The sequence below is a fragment of the Mytilus galloprovincialis genome, chromosome 5, assembly GCF_965363235.1.
Source record: "Mytilus galloprovincialis chromosome 5, xbMytGall1.hap1.1, whole genome shotgun sequence".
Lineage (NCBI taxonomy): Eukaryota > Metazoa > Mollusca > Bivalvia > Mytilida > Mytilidae > Mytilus > Mytilus galloprovincialis.
The window spans coordinates 62,633,434-62,650,276 of record NC_134842.1 but is presented as its reverse complement, the minus strand read 5'-3'; the positions used below and the strand labels follow the sequence as shown (position 1 = coordinate 62,650,276).

The window sequence follows — 16,843 nt, the reverse complement described above, 5'->3', positions numbered from 1 at the left end:
TTTTTTTTACATTGATGTTATCTTTATGAAATCATACCTTTTTATTAGATATTTATAGATTATCATTGATCATCTTAATGAGAAAGATTTTCTCGCTTGAGCTGGTACGGCGAAAGCGAGAAAAGCAATCGTGTGAGATGACCAATGATAATCGGTTTATCGCTATTTAACCTATGACGACGATGTCAATTTCATGTCAATTTCATTAGCAACGCCACGTGCCCCTTTGTTTCTACCGTTAATTTTCATATCAAGCGAGTAGCATTATCACAAAATTATCACAAAAAGAGATCAGAGGGAAAATGCACTAAATAGCGATAAATATATATTCTTACATTGATACGAGTGGATTATCGGATTTATCCAATCGAGATAGTTAAATTATCAAGTTTAAAGTGCGAGCCTCGGCGAGGACTTTAAAATTTATGTTTAACTATCGACATTGGTTAAATCCGATCATTCACGAGTAACTATGTAAGAATCTGTTTCTCTAATGATTAAAAAATACATTTTCTTTTTTCTTTTGTTAACCGAAAATCCTTTTCGAGTGCCTTTCACATTGCACGAAGTTGTCAATTTCATTAACACCTGTTAGCATATTTTAATTCATCCAGTTAGCTAAAAAGGTCATGACCCTTAAAATCATCCAATGATCTTTTGAGATCACCGGCAATCACATGTTGATTAAAATAATTTACACAATGGGTTCGGAAAGGAATAAATTTCCATAGAATTAGAGAAACGTATTTGTATTGGCACTATGCCTTCTGGCAATATTTGGTAAAAGATGAATGATATTTTTAGTCATATCTACCAATGTTAGGCTATTAATTCTGCAATGTATTAATCGTTACTTGTTGCTTGATTGAGAGGGTTTATTTTATTGCAGTGTTAATTTACTGAAACTGTGTTTATTGATTTATTTAATGAACAGAGGTAACTTTAAACATTATCGCTATTTTACGAAATTTTCTTTGATCTTGCTGACTGATATTTTCCTTTTCCTTTCTCATCGGAGTCGAGTGATATGAAAACTATCGCTAGAAACTAGGGGGCACGTGGCTTTGCTAATGAAATTGACATCGTCGTCATAGGTTAAATAGCGATTAAAAGATTATCGTTGGCATTCATTGGTCATCTCAACTCTACTGCTTTTCTCACATTCGCCGTCCCGGCTCAAGCGAGATGATAAACGTTAATCTGTAATTATCTGTTTTCTTCTATTATATAATTCGAAATTCATTTGGGCTTGCACTTACAATCTTTTAAGTTTGATATGACTTTTAACTATTCAATATATTTTTTTTATTATTATAACAAAAGTTTAAATGATATTATGTATTCCAATGTAGTATTTGTATATCAAAATATAAAATAAATATATACTATGGTTGCTTAAAGTATTGTGTTGTATGTTTTTTCCATTCATTGTTTGAGCTGAAAGCAGACAGTTGGTTTGCTTGTATGAGTTTTGTTTCATATTTTCTATGCCGGTCCTTTTAATATATACTATACGGTATAAGTTTTACTCATTATTGAAGACCGAAATTTCACCTATAGTTTATCAGTATTGCCCATATCTTATTGAATTTGCATCCCTATATTTTATAGAAATAGCTACAGTATTTTGATGTGGGTTTTTTGTCGGTCACTAACCATAGTTCTACATACTTAGTTTTATAATTAAGCATTATTATACAAAGTGTCCTATTTTGTCACAAATAAGATAGAGATTGAGAAACAATCCTATATAAATAAAATTCGTCTGTGTCAAGACAGTTTTAATGATCGTGTACATGGTGTAGTGATCTTTCTTTACCTCCAAAGGTCATCGAAAATATCAGCGACCAGTTTTACAAAGCTGTTTTAGGATTAAGGATAAAAAAGAAGATGATACATAGGCGGATCCGGGGGGGGGGGGTGATTATATAGGGAATCACTGAAGCATGACTGGAGAGGCCCCCCCCTAAACCCCCCCTTTTATGAAAAGTTCTGGATCCGCCACTGTGATACAACCCTTGGAACCAACTGACATAGAAATTAACAACTACAGGTAACTTTATGGCCTTCATATGACATTTTCACTATGTGTTTTTGCTAGATGTATTTCTATTTTTATCCATCAGATGAGGTAAGCTGTTTTCAACTGATCTTAATATAGATATAAGAATTTGTGGTATGAGTGACACTGAGACAGTTCATCATCCAAGTCACAATATGTAAACGATAATCATTATATAGGTCAAAGTAAAATGTACGGTCTTCAACACAGACTCTTTACTACTTTTTTTTATTTTAGGTACACGTCATTATTCCGACAGCCCATTAGTCCGACAGCCCATTTGTCCGACGACTTATTGGTCCGACAACCCATTAGTCCGACAACCAAATAGTCCGACAACCCATTGCTCCGACAGCCCAATACTCCCGACAACCCATAAGTCCGACACTTATCAAGTATCAGGGTATCAGGGTAAAATAAAATGTGTCTGTACTATACACCTTATCGCTATTTAGTCCAATCCGGGAAAAACAGTCATTTACACAACTTCCTGTTTGGGTCATGCCGCCGAAAAATAGAGGTCATCAGTAGTGAGCTGAGGGAGGAAAAACTTTAGAAAGCGACCATTAAAAAACTTTGATAGAGTATGATCCACTTTTTTCGAAATTAAAATTTTTTGTATGAAGTATTTACGGTAGTTTAAACAGATCTCATTAAAAAGTATCTTGCATGGTGCATTGTTTAAACAGGGTCCCAGATAGTTTCAACTGGATGAAAAAGTTGAGTAATTTTAGAACTTATCCGGAATGGAATAAATAGCGATTAGGTGTATTACGTTTATGTAATAACATATTTTAAGAAATAACTCCGTATATACTTCATAAGACTAAATAATAGTTCGAAAACTAGTCTAGGGAAGTGCCATGCTCTCTTTATGTTTCAGAACCCGTACTGGTCGAAAATGAGCATTTGTCTTTTTGATATAATTCTGCTTTAGAACCAATAAACAGAATGAAACCAAACGTTTAACCTTTGTACCGATTCGTAAATAAGGAAATAATCATTGCCATCATGGTTATTGATAATTTCTAACTTGTTTAAATAAGGAAACCCTCTGGAGATCGACAGAACAAATTCAAACTATATACGCTAGATGGAGTCTTTTGGTGTTCTTCAAATATATTGTTTTATCGGGGGCGTTAGACATTTGCGCCGATTTTTGAAATCTGCGTTCTTTCATTTTCGCCGATTTCATTTTTTCATTTGGACCGATTTTAGATTTACTTCTTATTACATTTACAGTTTGACACAGGTGAGTTAATACTTGTACATGTATTATACCTTGAAGGCCTACTGGTAAAATCTAGTTATAAACGTTGTTCACTTATGTTCAAGTAAAAAAAATCCAGGCCGTTACGTGTGTTGCCCGCATCAGTACGTAAGTCACAGAAAAGATGGACTTCGCCATTGACAACTACGACACATATAGAGTAGACGAATATATTAGACAGGAATATATTAGATAGGTTGCCTGTAAATATTCGATAAGAACAGAATTGTGATTTTAATGTATTCCGTTTTTATGGATTTTAATATTGTAAATATTAGTAGTTACTATAATTAGAACATGTCCGTCCTAGTAGCTTAAATGGAAGCGTTTTGATTCTCTCACTATATATGTCGTGTACATGTTATTATTTTGTACAAGTTATTACTTGTATGATGCCATCATACAAGTTATGGCATCATACAAGTTATTACTTGTACAAATACAATTGTACAAGTAATTACTTGTCCAGTTTTTATTGAGAAAAAGATAATAACTTGTACAAATCATTATTCTACCTTGGCCTATTTCCTGACTACAACAAAAATTTCCCTTTAAACAAATAATTTATCATAAGTGCATCAGTATAAACTTGAAACATTTTAGAAATTTTTATTTGCCAATTTGTACAGTTTAGTAGGGTATTAAAGGATACAGGATGTTTTTAATGTAGCAGGAATTAGATTAATCAACTCATTTGCAAAGGAGACGAAATTATTTATTATTGTAAAGTTGATGAACTTTACCCTCTAATTAGAACAGCAGACTCTGGAGTTAGAACTGGTCATGGAGGCATACAAATAATAATTATAAGGAGTTAAAAAAAACAATTTGCCAATATAAGCAGAAAAATTATCCGGCTAGAACTTTAATTTATGTATGATAGCCAACTGCCACCTCAAAGTCACGTGACCATAAAAATATGGAATGCTGGCATAAAGGGAAAACGGTACTATTTCATTTTCCCAGCATTAGGTTGGCCTTTTGTGTACCCAAGACAGGTGAAGGAAGTCAACTTAGGAGCGCCTTGATTGGATGTAAGGGGAAAATATTTTCATAAACAAGTAGGAGGATCGCCATGAGAAATTTTTGATACATTGGAAAGGTGTTTTGTATGAGTGGAGGAGCTACAGACACACAACGTACTTTGGTAAGGGAAACCTAAATATAATTTGGGTTGAAAAACAAAAAGGAAATGGACAACGGCATTGTATGGTTAATATTCTGAGAAGGTTTCATTAAATTATTATAAGGGGTTCAGCAGGAAAAGCGAATACAGTATCAGTTTGTAGATCTGACGTTTGGTTAGTGTAACCAGCAAAATCATTAAGAAGAGGTAAAGAAATACAAGAGATGCCAGATACACCATGTGAGTTAGATTTTGTAAAAGTTTTCAAAATTCTGTGAAGCAGCTCAGGAGCAGTTGTGAATACAAATGGGGTTAAAAAAAAGACGACCGGCTGTACGGACACCTAAATCACTGCAGCTGTACATAACGCTTACGATCGCATGGACTTTGAAAAAGCATTTCCCCTACAAAAGATGACGATTCATTGTCTAAACTTCATCAAATGCAGTCAATCCAAACTGAAAAGATTCAAAAATATAAAACGTTGAATACATTACGAAACTAAATCCAGCACCGAGTTACTAACATAAATATGTTCAAAACTGAAATATAAAGCACTCTTACCAAATTAAACATAAGATCATTATTGCGTGAAGCATTGTATCAAATAAGTGGTCAAGTCTGTAAAAGACCAAAAAAAATTATAAAACTAATTATTTTTGTTTTATTTATATTAAATAATGAAAAACGTTTATTGTTTAAGATACGAAAGTTAGTAAATGGGACGAATCATAGTGTTTCTCCTCATTTATTGATAATCCCTTTTGGCATTCTGTGTCCGGAGCGATTTTTTGTTTTGGTCGCCCTCAGACACTTACCAAATCCGGACATAAAATTCCAGAATATTAACATATTTAGTTCAGCTAGATATTTATTACGCTTAAAACACAAAATGGTAAAAAATAAAGTAGTATGTCCTCGTTTTAAGGTTACGTGTAAATATTATATGAATGTGATATATGATACTGTATTAATAATGATTAATTATGAAAATTGATATTAAGATGTGGTTGCTTCAGGGAAAACATGTACTTCTATCTCAATTAGAGTAATGTTTATCGTAAATAAGAGCGTGTAAAAATATGCAATAAATACGAAAATAACTATCGGTTATAGATGATAGTTCAATATCATCCGTCAACAAACTGACGTTCAAAGGCTGCTCAAAGATTAGCCAAAAAGTCACGTGAATTATAATATTAGCTAATCGAATTGTGTTATTAATCATAGCAATTGCCGGTAACTTGCAGCACGTTCGGATCGTAGTGTGTTAGATTTTTTAAGAACTTGACAAAATGGCTTTAGTAGGAACCTGGAAATATGTATCTGCAGAGAAACTTGAGGAATATATGCAGGCAACTGGTAGGTAAAATATGAATCAAAAAGAAAATTACTTATTATTTATTTTATATATATTTTTTTATTTAATTTTCATTTAATTGTTTTTATGTTATTATAGTCATCTAACAACAATTTAACGCACAAGTAGCTCCGGACAAGTTAGTGCATAAATTTTGTGTTTCCGTTTCCTATGATTGTAACAGGAAAATCGAAAAAAAACTAATATATAACATGACCTTGCATATACATTTACATGTTTCACTGTGTACATGTATATACACGAAATATGCACAAAACTCCAATGTTTATAGTGTGTCTATCATATCGCCTTGCCTCTCAAATAAAGTTACTTTACTGCAATACAATAATTGAAGATACCAATGTCCAGCTAAAAACCTATGAGGTAGTACATGCATTCAAATATTTTCTACGTGCTCAACCAAAAACGTTGATAATGTACTTTGTGCTTCCCTGCATCGTCATTGTATGACAGGACAAGACAAGAATTTGAAGTTATATGAGGGTGATGATAGGGGTTTACAAAATAGAGATTAATAGATTAAATTTATAAAGAATAGAGAAAACTTGAGCAAAAAAATAAAACATTTGAAAATAATGAGGTGCTAAAATATAAAGAATGAAGAATAATGGGCACAAAATAAACAGAATAGAATTAATGGCCTAAAAATTAAGGATAAAGAAATGAAAATTCCCTCCAAACCATCATATATATGAACCCACGTTTTCAAATTCCTGTTTATTTGATTTGTACTAGAGAAGAGAGACATGGTCGCTTAATATCTAGTGTTCTACCAACAAGTACCAACATTGTAGCTAAGTATTGTTCCAAGTTTCTATAATTTCAAATCATCTATATTTGAGTTTGGAAAGATTTTTTTCTCATCCCAATGTCAGCTATGGACCTTTTGCATACAATAATGAGTTATGTCACGTGCAGATACCGTGGCAAAATCCTAACACGAGGCATCTGACTTCATGGTATTTCTCAGAGCGGTATTCCAAACGCCAAAATGAATCCTACTGAGAAAATGCCTTCCTATGATATCAGAGTGAAAAAGGTCCACCTAGACATATGTGTCTTTACCATAGTCCACCCTTAATGTTGAGAATAGAAAGTCGGGTTGTTATGAAACTGGTTGAGAACCGTGGTGTAGTGGTAAGTGCATCGGACTACAAACACAAAGGTTCTTGGTTCTTGGTTCGATCCCCACTCCGGGGAGAAAATGTCAGGGACTTAATTTTTGGCTCTCCCTTGACACCATTTGCGAGTATATGGTCTTGATATTTAATTAACTGTGCATTTGTATTCAGATATCGCAGATCAAATTTATTCGTTCATTGTTTAATCATACGTTTTTTGATTGAGTTAAGTCTGCCAATTGATATTTTATCGTATGTTTTTCTTTGTTGTGATGTTATGCTATTGTTTCAGAAAAAGGGAGAAGGTTTGGATCCATTAAAACGTTTAATCCCGCTGCAAATGTTTGCACCTGTCCTAAGTCAGGAATCTGATGTACAGTAGTTGTCGTTTGTTTATGTAATATATACGTGTTTCTCGTTTCTCGTTTTGTTTATATAGATTAGACCGTTGGTTTTCCCGTTTGAATGGTTTTACACTAGTAATTTTGGGGCCCTTTATAGCTTGTTGTTCGGTGTGAGCTAAGGCTCCGTGTTGAAGGCCGTACTTTAACCTATAATGGTTTACTTTTTAAATTGTTATTTGTATGGAGAGTTGTCTCATTGGCACTCACACCACATCTTCCTATATCTATTGAGAAACGATGATAGTCCGTCGGAAGGGGACGATAAAAGGCTGACCCGTGTTAAAAGAGCGCAATATCTCTCGCACGTAAAAGACACCCTTGTAGATTTCGAAAAAGAGCAGGCTAATGCCGGTACAAGGCAGAACTCGCACCCGCAAAGTGGAAAGGGATTTATATAAGTTGTAATAACTTGTTTCCCAATCCACTATAAATAAATATGTTTAAACTAAAACTGATTGATTTGTGTTTTCTTAATGTGTTTTGGGTAATTGAAAGACGACATTAAACACCCCAAATACACGTGTGGTGAAAATTACGTTTACTGTTCCTGGTCCAGTTAGAAGACGGAAATATTCTTATCGAACCTCGTTTTCAACCCAAAATAACCTAAGTACGACCTTGTTATCTGAATTTGACTAATTTGTACATATTCGGATTAATCAGATAAATGCAGCAGTTTTATCTCCGATGACTAACTCTCCTGATAAAATATTGATAGATATATCCGCTGTGCCTTGAGAGTACGTGAAGTCAAGTACCGGGTACAAGTACAAGTATCAAATAGTATAAAGTCAACTATTTGTAATAACATGCAATATACGGATGATTGGCATCTTTTAAACTTTGAACTATTTTCGATCCGTCTTGTATCCGAAACAGAAGTCCTGATCTTTATATTTGCAACTTAATTTAAAAAGAAACAAACGTGTTTAGCTTCGGATCTGAGCCAAATGGGCTAGAATGCACTCCATAAAAAAACCTACATTTTCCGTCCCACATCACCCCTTCAGTAAATCTGAAATATAAAACAGTTGTTTTTTTTTTTAAATCAATAAACACTTTTATTTAATATGTTTAGAGCTTTTGGACATCTTTGAATACTATCAAATAGTCGCAAATTATCAAAATATTGAAGTTTAGAAATTAATATTCTAATCATTTAAAAATATCTATGTATGATGTTAGCCGGAAAAAAAATGCAAAAAGAGCTCTCCCAATAAGAATTTTTTCCATGGAAAACCAATCAACCTATGAAATGCCCAACTACCACAACGTTTAAAACAAAGAGCAAGAAAAACTAATAGTTCCAACTGTTTGTTCTCTTCGAGTTACCTTTTCCAAGATATTACAAAATTGTGGCATTAAAAAATAACCAGAACTTTAAATTTTATTGTTTTTTTAATGGTATTTTTTAAAACCACGATCAAAGAATCGAGCAGTATAGATTGGCACATCTTTTAAAATCAATCTACCAATATAATAAGCAAAATTTTGAGGACAAAAAAATTATTTAAAACAGATGTGAATGACACATTGCATTTACATTAAAGGTGTACCAGAAAATCTACGTGAGGTTGCCAGGAAGAACCAGCCAACTATGGAAATTTCACAGAATGGTGACAGTTGGACTATAAAGACCATAGTAGGAGACAAAGTAAAAGATAGTACTTTTACAATAGGACAGGAATTTCAATCTACTTCCCTAATTGGTCAACCATTAAAGGTACGTTGATCATACTAGGTTGTGTTATTTCTGGTTCTTTTCCAAAATCTACCGCTTATCAAATTGTCAATACTCTATGATAAAACCAGATTACGAAGGGTATTGATGACTCAACAAAATCCATCTATCAAGATTACATTTTAAAAAGCCTTTCTAAAATAACTTTGTCATCTTTTTCTTGTGTTATATTTTTGTCTGCTTTATCGAAAGGGAGGGTGCAAATACTTTTAGATTAGGGATTTTTTTCCAGTATCATTTTAACCACCGTTTTCAATAACATATCGTCCTGAATTCTTTTTAAAATTAAATAGAAATACAATCCACATGTGCTAACATGTAATAATTCTTTTTTTTTCTTGAGTTGTCGATACTTCCTGAATGGTATGACAACCTTTACATGTACGTCTGACACCTTTTATAATATGTCTTGCAGTTCAGTGCTCTAGAAAATAAATATATCAATCAGTCCATGATTTCAGAAATAAACGTTTATATAGATGATAACTTTGAAATTTATAAGTACATATTCCAAGCTTGTGTGACATTTCATATGATGTACCAGTAAGACATTTGATGAAGTATGTGTAAACCACAACAACACTCGTTTTTTCTTACCTCAAAACTGTCAAAAGAGCAAAAAATGTGATTCATTTCATTTCAACGACCTTCAAATTTTCAACATTACATTCTTTCCTATAAATTGATTTTTTTCTTGACTTAGAATATATTGTTCCTCAATACGTTCCTTAAGCGAATGCTTAACTGATGTATAAGATCAATTAATATTACTAGTACATAAATACGACCAATGGTTTTATCGTTAGAATTATTTTACATTTGTCATTTCGATACCTTGTATGACTGACTATGCGGTATGGGCTTTTCTCTTTTTGAAAGCTGCATGGTGACCTTTGATAGTTCTTAATAATGTGGCATTTGGTCTCTTGAGGATAGTTGTTTCATTTGCAATCATACCACATCTTCTTTTTTATATTGATTAATTTTGCAAACAAATAAAATGCTAGATTATTTTGCTAACAATAAAATGCTTTATTTCATTTTTTTCACATTTATAATTACTAAATTAATATCGGTCCGCATAGTCAGTACTCTATTCAAGAACACCAGTCAATTACTTTATCGTTGCATGGACACTAGTTTATAGGTTCTTGTGCACCTATCAGGCTACAGGTTTATCGGTTCTTGTACACCTATCAGGCTACTGGTATGTCAGAGGCGGATTAACGGGTGGGGCAGGGGTCGTGCTCCCACCTTTTGTGGGGAAAAAATTGTTCATTATTTAGGGAATCACTGAAGCATGTCTGGATCGGGCCCCTAATAGGTAGTCAGTGGGCCCCATTTATGAAATTTCTGTATCCGCCACTGTATGTGTTGATTCGTATACACCAATTTATCATTTCTCGGTTTAAAGATACTATATAGTGTAAGCCTCTCGCGAGATAGATAGAAGTTCGAAAAAATTTTAATATCATCTACTTTATTTTTGTAAATTATTCAAATATAAGGAAATACATTTATCATTTCAAATATTATCTTGGGATTACTATGGATTTCTATTCATTTTCCTCATATTTATTACAAAATAACCCGACTGTTTATCTTGATAATTGTTTCGATAGGCTAAATGACGTTTTATCGGTAAGCAGCTATTCCTGTGGTTTTTATTCCCGTCTCAAGGAAGTTCTGTCTTTTTCGATTGTACTTGACAGTACTTTATTGTATGACTAAATCAAACACTTTTGAAATAGGCACACATTAAATGGAAAATATACTCTTAACTAAATAAAGATACAAAATCTTATCTAGATTACATAATAAAATCTTCTTTGCTATTTATAAGAAGACTTTTAAGACTAAATAGAGTAAATATTACTTGAATGTCACGATGACAGCACTCTAGCAATACAAGTGGATCAAAGATAGACGTTTTATTTTAATCCAGAGACGTAAATAGAGAACTTTACTATTTTTGTCTGTGTTTATATCTCATCAATGTTTAAAAAGATTATAAAAACCTTTTTTAGTTGAAAAGTACTTATTAACTCACGAAATAGCTTTGATTGACTCATATAGATTGTCGAAAAAAAGAAGTAGAAAAAGGGCACTTTTGATCGAATCTTGTCAACCTAAATGTAAGATATTAGACTTTCCAATAAATCGCCAATAGCAGCAATGAACGTTAAATAAAACTTTTGATTAAAAGTGATATATTAACGGATTTTTATGCCCCACCTACGATAGTAGAGGGGCATTATGTTTTCTGGTCTGTGCCTCCGTCCGTCCGTGCGTCCGTTCGCTTCAGGTTAAAGTTTTTTGGTCAATGTCGTTTTTGAAGAAGTTTAAGTCCAATCAACTTGAAACTTAGTACACATGTTCCCCATGATATGATCTTTCTAATTTTAATGCCAAATTATAGTTTTGACCCCAATTTCATGGTCCACTGATCATAGAAAATGATAGTGCGAAGTTCGGGTTAAAGTTTTTGGTCAAGATAGTCTTTTTATGAAGTTAACGTTACATCAACTTGAAACTTAGTACACATGTTCCCTATGATATGATCTTTCTAATTTTAATTCCAAATTAAAGTTTTGGACCCAATTTCACGGTCCACTGAATATATTGTTTTAATATTTTTGAAAACTGACAGTCACTAATAATAAAATGCAGTTTAAAATCTTGAAAAAACTTAGAAATAATGAAAAATTTCAACACATTAATAATTCTATTCGAGTGCGATTTTTTTCTGTGATTTTAATTTATTGAGCACGCTAGTGCTGTTGTTTCAATATATTTAGTATACTAATGTTTCTATATTAATTTGTACTTTTCTAGTGTGTTGTAACAATGGATGGAGATAAAATGGTAGAATCACAAAAAGAGGGCGGAAACGAAGTAATTGTCACACGTTCAGTGTCCGGTGATGAACTTGTTTCAGTAAGTAGCTCTAATTCAAAACTAATGGCACAAATGAGGTTCAGTCACCGTTCGCCCTCTATTGATTATATTAATTGATATCAGAATCAGATAAATCGTGTCGAAAATACTTTTGGTAAACTTATACATATACTCTGCGTTTTGATACATGTTTATTTACGGTTAGCATATTTTTTTATTTTACAGTATATCTTCAAAATCTTAAAACGCGCCAGATTTATTAGTGTTATTTACAAATATTTTTGTTTGTTTTGATGGTCAAAAATGATTGCAAGTGGTACATGTAAACATATTTCGCCCAAATTTCTTCCAATATATACTTCAATTCCTGCAGAGCTTCAAATATGCGCTGCTAATTGCTACAAGTCATATAGCTTCAGTCATTCAAATATATATTTAGTTTTTTGGTACTAGTAACTGCCCTAAATATTAAACAAGAAGTGTGTTCTTATGACAGTTTTTGTATATCCAAGATACGTACGGAGAGGTCATCGCCTGACCGTGCACTAAACATTTGCAATCATTTCCGTCTGTCATGTGTGCAGCGTTCCACATTAATCAGTAAATTGATCTCAGACTAAGGTAAACACTCTCAAAGCAAAAGTATTTGTTTATACTGTATAGGAAACATTAACACATACTTCTAGAGGATAATTACCGTTGAACCTCAAATTGTTTAGAAATATGAACAAGATAGTGCCGTCAGTTTATTTACATTGAAGCAATACAACACGGGTTAGTTACACAATCGTATTGTTATCTACCATATGTTATACTTGGTTTCTCCAAAACTTCGAATGATTACATTTGAAATTACAATTAATTTCAAAAACATAATGAAGCAACTCAGTCAAATGTCTGATGCTACTAGCCTGACAATCGGCAATCTATTGGCGAAACAGCATAACAAATAGAGAAATGACAGACGCGTATACAATGTAATAGATCGTTTATCGTCTCTTAGGAGTCATTAATCATTTTGGCGTCCAATGACCGTTTAAATCTATTAACTATATCCTCAATGAGATTTGCTAATTGTTGAAGGTAGTACGATGACTATGCATTGTATACATGTACAACCTCGACCTTTTTGTTTGTTTTTTTTTTTTTTTTTGGGAGCGTTAGGACCACGCGACCTTATCAGAATTATCTCGACCAAAATGGTCTGTCGTCTCCTTATAGTAGTCATTACCTTCGAATGATGATTTTAATATTTTTGTTTGCAAGAATCTTTATTATCGGTATAACGGTGTATCATTTACATGCTCAAATTCCAGTTGAGCGATGATGCTTCTCCGAAAATCTAGATTTGACATGTTTCTCTTTCTTTGTAGCAGATATGTTGATTGCTTCATTGGTACCAATATACTTTTCTTCCCTTTTTAGCCGTTTAACATCTTTTATGACCACGTATTTATTGAAATCTGTATTATTAAAGATGGTTAGTAATTTAGTAATATGTAAAAAATCTTTTTTCCAGACGATGTCATTTGGATCAGTAACTGCAACAGTAAGATTCAAGAAAGCATAGTTGGTTACTGACACGAATTTAGCAAGCTTGAATTAAACCATGATACAGTACCGGCTGTAAATTATTCTTGGATCAACGCATAAACTGTCTAAAGAGTGCTTACATATTGTTTATTTTAAGATAAATGCATAATAACATCTTGTATGTAAATTAATGATACCAGCCAAGTTCCACACGTATACAGTATGATCATTTAAAAACAATTGGGCTAAATACAATAAGCTAGCCACATCCGATGACAACTTTCAAATATACCTACATCCACTTCGATTGGATTTTGCTGGTATATATATAGACTAGTTATCCCAGTTCAATCATACCACATCTCCTTATTATAATTTTATTATTATATACTGTCAAGAATTTTTTTATAGCGTCGACTCACTTATATTTATATTCATGGATTCGATCGCGCAAAGTATTCATTGGATTTGAAGTAAGAAATTATTTCGACACATTACTCTAACAAAATGGAAAAAAGGAATCATTTTACACTTTAAAGAAATGTAACTGTATTCGTCTCATTTTTAAATTGAAAAGTTTATAGTCAAATTGGGTTTTACCATATTCTCCTCGAGTCGCATACATGCATGTATTAGAATATGACTGGCTTAAATTTCTTCCTGTCTCCCTAAAACAAGGTATTTTCTGTGAGATAATTTCCTAATATATTTAAATAAAAGCAGGTCCCGTTTAACGAGCTTAAACGATCAAATAGTTGAGCTGTGAACTTAATATTTTAAATTTCAATTTCGTTTCACTTTCAGACTTGAAATTTGTTCGAATTAGGATCTGGTATTCTCTAATGTTTGTGTTATTTCACATTTCTTTGGCGGTGGGAGAAATAATTGTTCTCCTCACTAGTGAAATATCTGTTCTAAGCAAATGAATGTTTCTTTTCTTAGTAACAGAATCCATTAGTATTTTCGAGATAGTTCATCTCTCTGACTAATATTCACTTCGGATCTTAGAAAGTAAACAAATTAAAGTAAGCAAACCTGTCTCAATCAGTGCAAACGTTCTGACAAAAAGAATAAATTATAGTGAACTACTGAACGGTGCCCTCAACCTATGCCAACATTTCAACATTATTTGTATAATTCTGACCACATCTTCGACGAAATGAAAAGAGAAATGATTGCATCTTATATACTAGTAGCGTATACATTTCTCAAAGAAGTCTCAAGCTCGCCAGGCATGTCTCTGAGTGAATTCAACGACACTCCTCCCTGCACAAAAATTATGCAATGTTCAATGGAATAATTAAAATCTCAAAAACAGCACTTCAAACTAATAAGTGATTAGTTTATGTTTTTAGTTGATTGGCTTTTAATCAAATTAACGAATATGATCAGTCGTAATGGAGTGAATAAGCATTAGTTTTGATGGATCAGGCTACTGATACGCCAGAAGGAAATATCTGGATTCATTTATATCTAATGTCATCTGATGATTACATTGCTGAATAACTTTCATACGAGTTTTCATCTGTAGTATAAAAGAGAACATCTATAGATCTGTAATTAGTAAGAATCTACGGAAATTAGGAGATAACCGTAAATGTATTTGATGATTTGCGGGGGTAAACCGGTGGTTTTACTGTCGCAAATTGAATTTTGTTTGTGGTGCGTAGCGGGGAATGTTAGGTATACACATCAATGAGACGGTAAACGAACGAGATAAAGGTTCACAAACGCTGAACGTTATTTGATGATTTAATGTACGTTGCAGAATTATTTTCAAACGAATTTTTCTTTCGTATATTATGAGATAAATACGATTTTCAAGAAATGTAGAGAATGCTTCAATGAGACAGCAATCCAGCGACATATGAGTCAACAATAAACGAGTGACTATACAATGTGTCATAATATATCACAATAGTATGAAAAAGACATGATTTACAAAGACTATCCAAGATCACTTTTCAACACAAAATATCATAGAAGATGTCAACCGTCCGACCTTTGTACTTGACTTAAGACACAGTTGCCTTTTCACGATTCTGAGATAATCATAATTGATATCCACAAAATTCTGATAGGTAGTTTGGTTCTTTTTTAATGGAATTCATATTTCTCTATTGGATTGATTGTTTTATAGTATGGCAAATGACGTGTGATGGTTTCTGCTTAAAATCACCTCAGAAAAAAGTAAGCCTTGGTAACACAAATTCAATAACGACTCAAATTGCAGGTCTAATAGCTTACGGTAAAGACCTTTTGGGAAGGTAGGGATTATACACCATGAACAGAATTTCCAAGAAGCAGATCATAACTATAAATAAAATATTGAAGTAAATTGACTTCGTCAGTACTAAATACAAGCTTTACTGGCAGTGTATCGTTAGTTTTTGTCTTGTCTTCGAGGCACCTCAACGTTTTGGGTTTTTAGGAATAAGGTTATAGTGAACATGCATTGCAAACTATACAAAAGACGTACACGCAAAGTATAATCGAAAAGCTACATTGTAATTCCAAATCAAATGTGGGGGTGTTTCCGGTTATCCGAACTTCCGTTGGCATAAAGTGAAAAATACAGCTAGATTGCTACATTCCAAAGCCATCCGATTTTGTTTTTGCATAATGTATAAAAAAGAAGATATGATATAATTGCTAAGACAACTCTACACAAGAGACCAAATGACTCGGAAATATAGGTCACTGTACGACCTTTGATAATTAGCAAAGGCCATATCGCATAGTCAGCTATACAACGCCCCGAAATATATAGGAAATCAAGCGAAAAAAATAATGGCCTAAATTATGCACAAAATAATGAACCAAAACACAAATATGTAACAAAGATACAAACGACAACCACTGACTCGCAGGCTCTTGGTCTTGAGACATGCAAACACACCGTAATATGGCGGGGTTAAACTAGTTTGGATGCGTCAACCCTCCCCTAACTTTGGATAGTGATGTAACAGTACAACATATTAAGTTCAAACTATAAAAATAAGTGGAAAAGGGCTTAACTCATCAGATGGATACGAAGCAGAAATATATCCAACAAAACAAAGATAAGACGTGGTAGGATACTTATACATCCAAAAACAAAAAGGCACTAAGTTTAGATCTGAGAGTATTCGGATGCAGTCTAAATAAAGTAACAATAAGCATAACCAATACGATATAGTCAGCTATAAAAGATTCCGACATGAAAAATGGGAGACAAGTTAAACCAAACCTATTGTTCACTTTGACAATTCCTTCAAAGAAATCAGAACTAAAACCTTCAATTGTGCTAAATAAACCGACAGCTCCA

At 33.0% G+C, this 16,843-nt stretch overlaps 1 protein-coding gene across 1 annotated transcript; it reads left to right on the top strand.

Moving 5' to 3' along the window:
* Window positions 1–5,550: 5,550 nt before the first annotated feature.
* On the top strand, window positions 5,551–13,713 carry LOC143076218 (fatty acid-binding protein, heart-like). Its single transcript, XM_076251928.1, has 4 exons — window positions 5,551–5,820; window positions 8,915–9,087; window positions 11,941–12,042; window positions 13,523–13,713. The coding sequence occupies exons 1-4, from the start codon at window positions 5,754–5,756 to the stop codon at window positions 13,571–13,573; spliced, it is 393 nt and encodes a 130-aa protein (XP_076108043.1). The 5' UTR covers window positions 5,551–5,753; the 3' UTR covers window positions 13,574–13,713.
* The last annotated feature ends 3,130 nt before the right edge of the window (window positions 13,714–16,843 follow it).

Excerpts from the sequence above, each read along its gene's own strand:
- LOC143076218 (XM_076251928.1), top strand. The coding sequence starts at position 5,754 with ATGGCTTTAGTAGGAACCTGGAAATATGTATCTGCAGAGAAACTTGAG. Across the intron at positions 5,821-8,914 it reads GGAATATATGCAGGCAACTG|GTGTACCAGAAAATCTACGT; the intron begins GTAGGTAAAATA and ends TTTACATTAAAG. Across the intron at positions 12,043-13,522 it reads CCGGTGATGAACTTGTTTCA|ACGATGTCATTTGGATCAGT; the intron begins GTAAGTAGCTCT and ends TCTTTTTTCCAG.